We start from the raw sequence: 12187 nt of genomic DNA on the forward strand, positions 1-12187 counted from the left end.
AAATAGTGTTTTGGACTTAATTGTTCAAATACAGTATCTTTGCCAAGAAAACCCTAAATGGGGTCAAGAAGACTCTAACGGGACTCAAATGAATGAACAACCTGACCTGCATTGGTAGGAATTTCTTTACCTGGGAGTGCCCTATATCAGTGAAATAAGTCAAATATTTACTAAGCACTTCTGGTTGTGCTATGCAATCACAGATCCAGTCCCTATCTATTCACAGATAATAAGCAAACTCATTTTTCTCTTTAAATGTTTCTATATAGCCAAAGATATCCTTTTGATATTAAAAGCAAAGGATATTCTCTCCAATTCTCAGACGGAAAAACTGAGTTCAAATGCCGCAATATTTCAAAAATATATTCCAAGTAATAGTTCCCTGATATTACAGTGCTTATTAGCCCTAAATACGAGTACCATCTAAATACAGTAAGGTACCTCCTCTAAAATGACTGACACTCAGTCTCCCTTTCCTCCTTCCTCTTACAGCATGCTGGGATTTGTAGTTCATGCTTTAGCATCAGGAATTCTGGGAGATGTAGTCTACCTCCCCATTCCCCCTCCCTGTGCAATGGCTGCGCTCAGATAAAGGTACAGTCTCAGGTATTAGCCGTGTTTCCTCTTTTGTACTTGTTATTTATATTCCTTTGGGGCCTTGTGCTTTCCCTCTGCTTCCTCTTGGGGAAAGAACTGCCCAAATGACCCCAGATTTCTAACTCAGTAGCCCTGAAATGGGTGGAGATGAAGTCCTGAAAGAAGAGATACAAGAGGGTCTTTGGGAGGACTCCCCAGAAATGAAAGTGACCCTTAGAGAGGCATGTCAGGGTCTGGAATGTAATAGCTATTGAGGAGGATGGCGAGGTCAGCTGTCACTTAAAAAGACTGGGACAGTTGCCACGTTCCTGAGCTGCCCAGCTTTTTAATTTCCTTTGTTCATGTGAAGGACCTGGAAAGCTTTGCGGAGGTTGCATTATTAATGCTTCAGCTTTTTAGGCTCCAGAAGGAAAGTTACATCATGGGTGGGCCTGAAATATTGAGTGATTTCTCCCCCTTGGGGAACTGTATGCCTCTTATGCCTAAGGACGGCTAGATCATGCATAAGCCTTTTGCTCAATGAAGCTTTCTTCTTCCTGCATACATGAAGAGTTTATGCTTAGCATGTCAGAAGTGATGCTCAATCTGAGGGCTGTCAATGCCCAAGCAGTCTTATTTCTGTGGGGCTGGGCAGAGTTGCTATTCCTGGTCAGAGGTTCTTCACCTGGAGGGGGGTCTGTGAATTTAAAAAAAAAATTCAATATAATTGTTGTTTTTTTTTTTTTTTTGTAAATCTTGCATATTTTATGCATATTAAAACAGCATTCTGAGAAGAGGTCCACAGACTTCATTGAACTGCCAAACGAACCCATAGCATACCAAAAAAGTTAAGAAACCCTGCTCTAGATTTGAGAGTAACCATTGTAGTTTATGTTTCTTATCAGTGAGGTTCATGACTTTGAGGAGTCTCTAGGCCTACAACCTCTCCTGAAGACCTGAAATAATAGTTTTTTAAATGCATGGTTCCCTCCTTTTTTCTCTGATGCAACAGTTGTCTAAGAGTCCTTGGGACAGGGTTATTCAAATAGGCTTGAGGCCCTGTATAAAGCAACACAGAAACATCAGCTATGGGTTTTGAGTGGTTTTAGCTTTTAGTTTCCTATTACCTCTTTTCCATCATTGGTTATAGGCTCCTTCTAAGTGAAATTCAATGAGAGATAGTGGTATTATGAAAAGAGCTCTGGGCTTGGAATCAGACAACCTGGATTTGAGCCTTGGCACTTTAAGCTTTTCTGAAGCTCAGTTTCCTCATCTTTAAAATTGCGAACGATAATAGTTCTACCTACTTCACAGAGTTATTGTGGCAATCAAATGTCTTGTTTAATCAATCAGCTTATTAAAAATAATTTTACTATGTTGATTGCTGTATAATATACAAAATATTATGTAAAGTTATATTCTATATATTTTATATCATTATATATAATATGTAAAATATCATATAAATAAGAGCTCATATACTGTTGTGTGGGACAGCAATGACCCTTACCCAAATTAATTCAGAGGTTTCTCCAGGTAGAAAGTAGAAAGGATTTTATTTTGATCTCGAAAGGGCGATTCACACCGAAAGACCGTTCAATGCAAGACCGCAGGTGGTGTCAGCCAAGTAAGCATTTTTATAGTTTCTAACCGCAACCCCTCCCTAGCCCCCTACCTCTTATTCCATTGGCTGGGCTTCAGAGGGTACCATCCAAACATGAAAAAACTACCCCAGCAACAGCAGTGGAAATTACAGAATCTTACGTAGTTTTCACCTGCCTTGCCCTCCTTCAAGTATCCTCTTAGTACATCTTGTTTTTGTTCATTTCAGATCCTGGGTACACATATATTATTATTAGGGGTCTTTACCTTATTTTACTTATTTAAGTTTAAATTTTATGAGGGGTCTTCACCAACCTCAGTCACTGTTAATCACAGAGCCCTCCATAGTTGATTTCTGGTTAACTTTCTATTTCTGAACTGAATTTTTCCTGTGATTCAAATCAATCTGATTATGTCTATTAACTCCATCAACCTATGAACTTATGGGTTCCAGACACGATATATTTTTCTTATATTACCCATTTCAATAAAATTTTATTCCTTTTACTGTCCTACCACTATATGCTATATACTAGTTAACCTATTATAGTAATAAGTGATAGTTTCCCCTACACAAAAAAATCCTCAAACTTCTTTTTTAACAAATAGTTTCACCCCCCACTCTTAACAGATCTACTACCAGGACTACTCTCATTGGAATTTTCTTCCTTTCTGACCACTCTCAGCATAAGGGCTAAGGAACAAGACAACTCTTATTATGGAATGGGTGACAGAATGGTTGAAATTAAAGAAGCAGAAAATCATTACAATAGCGGGGAAAGAGCTCTGAACTTGGATTACATCAGTTGATCTCAAAGGTTTCTTATAGCTCTAAAATTCTGTGACCATAGGTTTGGATAATTGTTTTATATATTACACTGTGTGTCAAATACTTTCCACTTGTTCACCAATGCAGTAAGATCCAGGCTTAAAAGTTTAACAGTGATTTTAAAATGTCTGTTTCTAACCTTTTCTGTTCATAAGTTTGTTAGTGGAGGTCACAATAGAGAAAAATGCTATATATAAACCTCACAGCCCTATATAAATGGTTTCTATTCTCCTCTTCCTTCTCCTTCTCCTTCTTCTCCTTCTCCTTCTATCAGAAGCCCCGAACATTTGCCTAGGTTGGTTAGCAGAAATGGGCAGAGAGAAAATAATACTGTTTTCAATATTTTACTACTTGAAGTGTGGAGGGGGTATTTTATGGGTTGGCAAATATTAAGACTTTAAATGGGTGAGGAAACTAGAAAAGATTTTTGAGGTCCATCTAGCTTATAACTCTCTTGCTAATGTAATAGAAGCAGTGGGTTTTGTTTCAACGATTGTGTTTATAATATTTCAGATGCTGAGATGGGTCGTTACCTGAGTATATGGATGCTTTCAGTTAATTATTACCAGCAATGTTGCTTCTACCACCTTCTTCCTCATCTATCCAAAAGGAACAGACTTAACCCAAAGCAGTGTGTTTTTAGGCCAAATTGGAACCACATATATTATTCTCCATTACATAGAAATTGGTCAAGGAGATATTGTCAGCAAGACACCAGGATAATGTGGAAACATAAAGCACTACAGAAATATGTAGAGGACCTGAGGGAAGAATATCAGAGGCTCGATGGACTGTTGCATCATGTGTCTGTGAGTGAAGGTGATCGAAGGACTATGAGCAGAAGATATGCTGAGTTAGCTCAGTTTACTGCCATTCATAAGGAAATTCAAGAGTCTGAAAGAGCAATTGAAGAATTAGAATCAATGTGTAAAAGTAAGTAATATATATGTGTAAAATATATATACATATATTAGCTATCATTTATATAGAGCTTTAATGTTTGTAAAACACTTTACAAATCTTATTTTATCCTCACAACAACTCTGGGAGGTAAGTACTTTGATTATCCCTGTTTTACAACTAAGGAAACTAAGGCAGACAGTTTAAGTGACTTGCCATAGTTAGTGTCTATAGACAAATTTGAATTCAGGACTTCCCAATTCCAGGTACAGCATTCTATCCACTGTTGCCTTGTATAGTCAAATACAGGACGTTTTAAAAAATATTAGTGCCTCAGAGTACCAAAATTATTAAAAGCTTCCAAGTTAAAACAAGTGGAGAAAATGTAAATTCTGACAGTAAGAAGCATGTGTTCTCTGATTAACATATTAATAATGTGGTATGGCTCACAGGAGTCAGGAAGGCCTGAATTCAGATCTGGCCTCAGATGCTTACTAGCTGTGTTACCTTGGTTAAGTCATTTAACTTCTATTTGCCTTAATCCGCTGGAGAAGGAAATGGCAAACCACTCCAGTATCTTTGCCAGGAAAACTCATGAACAGCATTGACACGGGCTCACAAAGAGTTGGACGTTACTTAACAACAACAACAACACATCGTCCATCAAAGTATAAATATTCTGTATTGCTTGATGATGGTACTGATGATTACCATGGTAGAATCATAAATTTTTCCAGCTTTGCCATTTAGACTTAAAGCATCATAACCTGGCAAAGCCAAACTCCATCATATTTACCAAGATTCAGAACTACATGAATGTTGCATACTTTTGTGGTCAGTTCCTATGATTGACTCTGTGACTTAATCAAGCCTAATGAGTTCAAAAAGCGTTTATTAAGAGCCTGCTATATGCCAGTCACTTTGCCAAGTCCCAGGGATACAAAGAAAGGCAAAAAATAGTCCCTGTTCTCAAGGATCTCAGTCTAATGGAGGAGACAACATGCAGATAACTCTGTAAAAACAAGCTATATAGAGAATAAATTGGCAATAATCTTGGAAGGCATTGTTATTAAGGAGCATGGGAAAGACTTCTTGCAAAAAGTGGGGATTTTAGCTGGGACCTAAAGGAAGCCTGGGAAACCAGGAAGTAGAGATGAGATGGGAGAGAATTCCAGGCAGAAGGGACAGCCATGGAAAATGCACAGAGTGCCCAGATGGAATATTGTGTGCAGAGAACATTGTGAAGAGTTTAAAATTTTTAAATCATGGCTCATACATAGAAATGACAAAGCACAATGAAACTTGGGGGACTGATAATAGCTGTATTGACATGATTTGGCAAAAATGGTGCTAGACTAGAAGGCAGGAGACCTAGGTTTTGGTTAGTCCCCACTTTGTAATCTTGGGCAAGTCCCCAGAAAACAAACAAAACTACAAAAGAATATGAGTAGTTATAATGTTTTCTTCTTCAGATCCTTCCAAAAAGAGGAAGCTTAACCCAAAAATCACAGTTAGATCTGACACACAGAAAGATGAATTTCATGTTCTTCTTCACTTTTTCCCTCTACTTTAAAAGCTGACCTTAAGAGACCTTCTCCAACCAAGTACAATAATCCAATCTCCATTCTAATTTTAATCCAACCTGGCCAACATCTCTAACATGCACATCTATAGCTTTTTTTTTCTGGGGGGGAGAAGAGTCAATTATCCATGTTTACAGTAGTTTCTAATTATATGTTTCATAGAATGTTAGCACTAAAAAGGGCCTTAGAACTCATCGAGCCGAAGATTAGTTTGGCCCCACTCATGTGGCCCAAACCAGATTAATAGGTCATTCGGAAACATTTAACAAAATAAGTAAAAATACAACACAACATGATTAATGTTAATTTGTGGTTTTTTTAAGTCAGTGTGCCTCAGGTTTCTGTTTGAGTTTGACCCCACTGCTCTAGTCCAAACTCTTTATGTTATGTATAGATAAGGAGGCTGGAGCCCCGGAAGGTGAAATTGTTTGCCAAGGTTTCACAGTGAGCTGGTAGCTGAACTGACATTAGAACTGAGGTTGATAGGCTCATAGATTGAGAAATGGTAGGAGCTTTCCAGGTCCAACCTCTTTATTCTACAGATGAGGAAACAGACTTAGAGAAGATTAGAACTTGCCCAAGATCTGGATGGGAAAAGGCAGAGCCAAAATTAAAACCATGACCATAAGGTCCCAGATTTAGAGCTGGAAGAGACCTTAGAAGTCAAGTCCAACTTCCTTGTGTTACAGCTATGGAACCCAAGGCCCAGAGACGTCAATGATTTGCTCAGGACCACACAATAAATAAGTGTCCAGCATGGAACATTCCCTACTCTATGCCCAGTGCTCTGTCCTGTACCCTACCCTGCCTCTCTGGTCAGAGGTTCTCTGATGGCAGATCTAGCACCATGTTGATCACATGCTTTCCACTGCACCATGTTTCTGATCTCTACTACAGTACCATGCTTCCACCTTCCTTTCAGGAGATTATAGGATAGGTGTCTCAACTCTAAAACTTTACATTTGTGTCTGGGGTAATTCAAAATGTGATGTAATAGTAGCCAGCAAAGCTGATCTGAAATAGAAATTCATTGTCAATGTAAAATGACCGTTTATTTCTTGTGTATTTATCATTGGGTCATAGGGCTCGTGAAAAATAATCCTTTCAAAAAGCATTTTTGAGATTTGATGTAATGATCATAAAGTCTTTGGGGATTATTGGTTGAAAGTCACTATCTGCCCATAATCTTGTTGCAATTATTGGCATTGTGTCATTTAAGCATTTTAATATAGAGAAGGGGAAGAGAGAGAATAACCATTTGTTAAGCACCTGCTATGTGCCAGGCACTTTACAGATATCTCATTTGATATGATCCCCATTTTACAGTTAAGGAAACTGAAGCAAACCGTGATTAAATGAATTGTCCAGGGTCATACAGTTAGTAAGTGTCTGAAGCTGGATTTTAATTCAGTCAAAGCATTTATTAAACCCTGTACCTGTCACTGTGCTAAGCACTGGCAATACAAATACATGCAAAAAGAAAGATAATCCCTACCTTCAAGGGACAAATTCTAACGTGGGAAGACCTCCCATAAAAGGGAGCAAGGGGACAGGGTGGAGGAGTAGTTTGGAGAATCACAGGCTGAGTCATGTTTGAAGTGGGCATGCTTGGCATGAATGCTTTCTCAAATGGAGAGTATGGGATGAACCAATCATGATATTCAAGGTAGGCAGTAGGATAGAGGATATTACTAGGCAGAGCTGTGTTGGAGACAGTCCAAACTTTAATTTCAGTGTGAGCACTGCTACTTTGGAAATCAGCAAATGCTACAAATCAGGGCTTAATTTATTAATTTTGTTGATTTGTAGACTTAAGAAAATGATGGGAAAACTGTTAATAAGGAAGATTAAACTTAGAAGTGCTTAAATAGATTTTTGGGTTTGTTTGTTTTGGGTTTTGGTTTTTTTTTTTTTCGAGTTAGCAATACACTACTGGTACTAGGTGAAATGGGTAGAAAATTCTTATTTCAGGTTTGCTCAACTTAATACTGACACTTTCAGAGGCTTTATTAGGTTTTCTGTATTTTATACTAGTTATAATTTTAGCTAGTTTGAAAATTCTTTGTATTTGCTAGATTTAAATATTTGCCAAGTTTTAAAAAACTCTTTTCATAGACATTTTTACAATTATAGCATCTTGGTTATCATCATGATCAACACATAATATATGTGAGCATTTTTCTGTGTGTGTCACTGTGAGCCTCTGTACATAGCTGCTTAACTCAGACAAGGCCCTCATTCTGAGGTCTTCTGGTGAACTAGGTCCTTCTGGCGGTCAGGTCCAGAACATTTTAAAGTCAGGACATAAGTATATTCAGGTTGACAATAAAGACTTCCAAAAACTGCCTTCCCATCCCAAACAGAAGTTCAAACCTGACCCCTTTCCAGGATTTGATAAGGTTTCTTACAACATTTTATATCCCACATTGAATTAGGTGACAGGCAGTGTGGCATAGTTAATAGAGAGCTGGGCTGGGATCCAGGAAGACTTGGAGTCAAGTCCTGCTTCTACCTACTGGCTTTGTGACCCATGACAAGTCACTTAACTCCTCGATGTCCTGGGAAACTCTCTAAGGCTAAGTTTTGCAGAGAAGGTGCCAACCTGCATAGGTAGAGGGAGTTTCCTCTTCCAGGAGTAACCTACAACAAAGATATCACACATCTAGGTCCTATGACATGATGTGATCAAATATACTAGATTGGGTTTTTGTCATAATCTATAGTCTTATGAGAAAAATTACTTGATTGCAATAAGTATTTAAACATTTACATGGGAGCTGTTAGCTGAATTTCCTGCCCACCGTGTTCACAGGACTATATTAAGTTTTGTAGGGAATTATAGATGGAAGGAAGGAAACAAGCACCTCCCCCCTCCCCACCAGGTCTGTTGTGAGGATAAAATTAAATAATAATTGTAAAAAAACTTAGCATAGTGACTGGCACGGCTGTAGCCAAAGAAATCCATCCAAAAAATCCAAAAAATAAGCCCGTTGAGGGGCAGGATTATTTTCCTTGTGGTCTTTGTGTCTCTAGCACCTGTTGTTACTGTTTGTCCTTCGCCCTCCAAGAGGACTATGACATCAGGGAGGTGATGCCATGACATTCAAATGAGCTGGATTTAAGTGAGGGAGGGCTGTGCAAAGTCATCAGCCTCACTCTCTCCTCTGGAGCCATCTGGGTCCAGTGGCACGATATGGATCAGGACGACTGGAGATGGCCCAGAATGCAGTAGAGGACCTTGGCCTTTTCAAGCTAAGATCTTTAACTGATCTCAGTTTGACTGAGGAAACACCGTTTCAGTAATTAGGGCTTAATTGTTGTTGATGTTGTTTGTCCTTCATCTCCATCTCGAGAGGATCATGACTCATGGAGGTGAAATGAGGCAAAGAATGACCTCTTTAAAAAAAAAATCTGTTCTGGGAGGGGCAGACCCTCAGGGTTTCTGGCAAAAGCAGAAACAAGTGCTATTCACATTCATTCTGAGTCAACGGGACCCAAAGAATGACCAAATCCAGCTTAGCCGACCTATTTTTGGCCAATCAGTGAGAGCCAGAATGATTTAGGGTTAAGGATGGTCTTTAAGAAAAAAAAGGAAAAAAAATTTGATCTCTGAAGGGAATGTAAATTTCAATCTAGTTTGGGATCTAACACATAATAACCACTTAACAAATGTTGAATCCCTTTCTACAACCACTGAAATAGAAATATTCTAATGGGTGAAATTAGCCCTTTTATGGCTTCTCCAAGCAAAATAAAAGGTGTAACCATAATTTCTGTTGTTGCTTTTTTAGGTTTGGACAAACAAGAAGAGAAGCAGTTACTTGAACTTGCTTTAGAAGAAAGAGAAGCCATTGATCAAAAGATCAACAGGTTATACAGAGAGGTAATTTCTAGTCTTAATAGACATCACACAGATTAATGCTTTTACTGAGAGCTCTCAGCTTTGGAGTTCACATTACTTTCTAGATACTACTTCATTGTAAGTCTTACAGAGACTGAATGATTTACCATTATCATTATTGTTGTTGTTAGTAAAAACAATAAGAATAGTTGGTAGTATTTATATAGTATTTGCAGGTTTGCAAAGTGCTTTATAGATGTCTCATTTTATCTTCACAATAGCCCTGGGACGTAGGTGCTTTTACTCACACCATTTTACATTTGGTAAAATGAGGCAGAAAGAAGTTAAGTGAGTTGGACAAAGTCATGAAGCTACTTAGCCTCTGAGGAAGAATTTAAATTCGGGTCTTTCAGACTCCACATGCAGCTCATTCAAGAGGAGAATAAAAATAGGGCAGTGGGGGTGGTTTTGGTACGGTCTAGTGGAAAGAGCAATGGATTTAGAGTTGGAAGACCTTGACTTGAATCGTGGCTGGGTCATTTACTACCTGTGTGACCTCAGCTAATTCACACTCCCTTCTCTGGGCCTCCATTTCTTCAACTGTAATTCCAGACCAACTCAACCAGATCCCTCCTGGATCTACCAATTTATAATGCAATAGTGAATCCCTTCTTTTTCAAAAGCTAGCTTGACTAAGAAACCAGAGTAGAAAACATACTCTGGTACCCAGTGGCCACCAACCTGCTATTATTTCCCACCAAACTAGAAATCCTGGAAATTGGGTAGAGAGATGGATGAAGCAGAGGTGGCGGAGTTAGTTTTTTATTATCATAGACTTTAAAATGAGGTTACAACATCAAGACAGAGCCAAGACTTCTGGTTTTCAATACAGTGTTCTTCCTAATAGACCATATAATTTACAATTTGAACTCTATATCTCAGAAAAGAGATAGCTGGGAAAATCTCAATCAGTCTTGGTAGCCCCTATTAGTTTCATTTGGAAAAGTGTTTGGGCAGCTGTGAAACCTTTTTCCTTCTTCGATGGGTTATATTTTTATTAGGAAATCTCCATTTCTAGTTGTGCCTCAGAAATTCTCTATTTGAGCCTTTTTTTCTGAGGGTGGATTCCAAGAAAACTCTTGAAACAGAGAGTGACTGTAATGAGAAGTCAAGGCAGGGCATGGTGTCCCTGCTCTCACCCAGAGGAAGAGAAAATGAGCAGTCCTATCACAAAAGCCTTTATCTCTTCCAAGGAAGAATTTTCAAAGCTTTATTTTTTCCTTTTGGATGAATGAACCTGGTGTTTTGGAAATAATTATAATAAACACAAACTGAGGGAAATTGAATAAAAGACTTTGTCATTTGAGCCAATAGTCAACATTTTAGAAAATTAAGATAATATGATAGCAGGGAAATAGAATATCTTTAATTCATTGTCAGTGAATTGTTAATGGGAAATGACTGCTTATTTCACTTCCAATATCTTCCTTATCACAGTCTATTTGGCACTTAGAGATCATGAACTTTAGTTACCTTACTAATTAAGTGCTTTGAGATTTTTGCATTGCATCTCTTAGTCAGGTACAAGTGTTGTTCAAAGTGTAAATGAGGGAAAATGGACATATACTCATAGCACATAAAAATTAGAATGTGTTTTCCCCCTCTTTTAGCTTTTCCAGGCTCTAGTGCCAAAGGAGAAAGATGACAAGAGTGATGTTATTTTAGAAGTAACATCTGGGAGAACAACTGGAGGTCAGTAAAATCATTTCATGAAGAAAATTCACATTGATTTTCCCAAGTATCGATTTTATTTTTCTTTTATTTGCCTTCACTCAGACTTTAAAAAATCTCTTTGAAGAAAGGTAAACTTTTAAAAAACCAAATACATGTTTTGAAAGCTTAAAAGAAAAACTAATGGATACAAATCAAAGCAATACATGACTGTGGAAACTGATGTGAATTACACTACATGGTTTCTTCCTATATTCCAACATTTTAATGTATTTTAAATCAGGTTAAGATGAACACAAAGAGCATCTTTAAAAATGGAACAAGAAAAACAATACCATATAGTGGTTTAGTGCCTTGTTGTTTTTCAGAGTTTTATAATAAAGAGGCAGCCGGAAAGGTATGTGGGGAACAAAGAAAGGTAGTGCAAACTGCTTTCTCTTGGCTTCTGTTAGAATATGCTCAGAAACTGGAGTTCAGCTGTAACCAGAGCATTGCTATAGCTGACTTGAAGAAGATTAAAAGGGAAGAATGTCTGAAGGATGTAGGCAGAGCCTGCATGATTGGCCAGCTGACGTTATGCCCTAGGGAAATACCAAACTGCCCCATCATTTGGGGGAGGTAAGAAGCTGAAATGACACATAGAACTGTGCTTAAGTAAAGTATCTAGAGGGAAAGTTTCTGGACATCTAACAGTTATAATATGTTATTATACATATATATATATATATATATATATATAAAATGTTATTACATATATATATATAACATATACAGATAACTATATTTCTGTATTTAGTCAGGGATAAACAGAATGTGGGGACACTATACCTAATTTTTGTTATCGCATCCTAAATTGTATGGGCTAGGTTTCTATTAATGCCAGTGTTTTTGAGTTTAAGAAGGGAATGCAAATGTCATTTGAGGGCAGAATGAGCAAGGTAGTTGTTGGCCATGCTGCCCTTTGGGATATTGAACAGTCAGCCAGCAAGGATACCCGGGCCCCTTTACATGGTACTGATAACACTGACCAAAATTTTCTTCAAGTCCTTACTTTTTAGTACACTGAGCTTTCCCTCCAGTTCTTCTTTTAAAAAAAAAAAGCTTATTTGTGTTTTTTTAAAAAGT

General features: G+C 37.9%; 1 protein-coding gene across 2 annotated transcripts in view; it reads left to right on the top strand.

The window, feature by feature from the left end:
• Positions 1-538: 538 nt before the first annotated feature.
• Positions 539-12187, top strand: part of MTRF1 (mitochondrial translation release factor 1) — a 30649-nt gene continuing 19000 nt past the window's right edge. The window contains exons 1-4 of one of the 2 annotated variants that reach the window (XM_027873708.1): positions 539-594; positions 3521-3940; positions 9282-9373; positions 11002-11083. In XM_027873708.1, the coding sequence (XP_027729509.1) occupies positions 3529-3940; positions 9282-9373; positions 11002-11083 (586 nt within the window). In that variant the 5' untranslated portion in view covers positions 539-594; positions 3521-3528. Of the gene's footprint in view, positions 607-3520; positions 3941-9281; positions 9374-11001; positions 11084-12187 lie in introns of both variants that reach the window. The other variant, XM_027873707.1, reaches the window with a different exon arrangement.

Source organism: Vombatus ursinus, unplaced genomic scaffold, assembly GCF_900497805.2.
Source record: "Vombatus ursinus unplaced genomic scaffold, bare-nosed wombat genome assembly UNPS02014802.1, whole genome shotgun sequence".
Lineage (NCBI taxonomy): Eukaryota > Metazoa > Chordata > Mammalia > Diprotodontia > Vombatidae > Vombatus > Vombatus ursinus.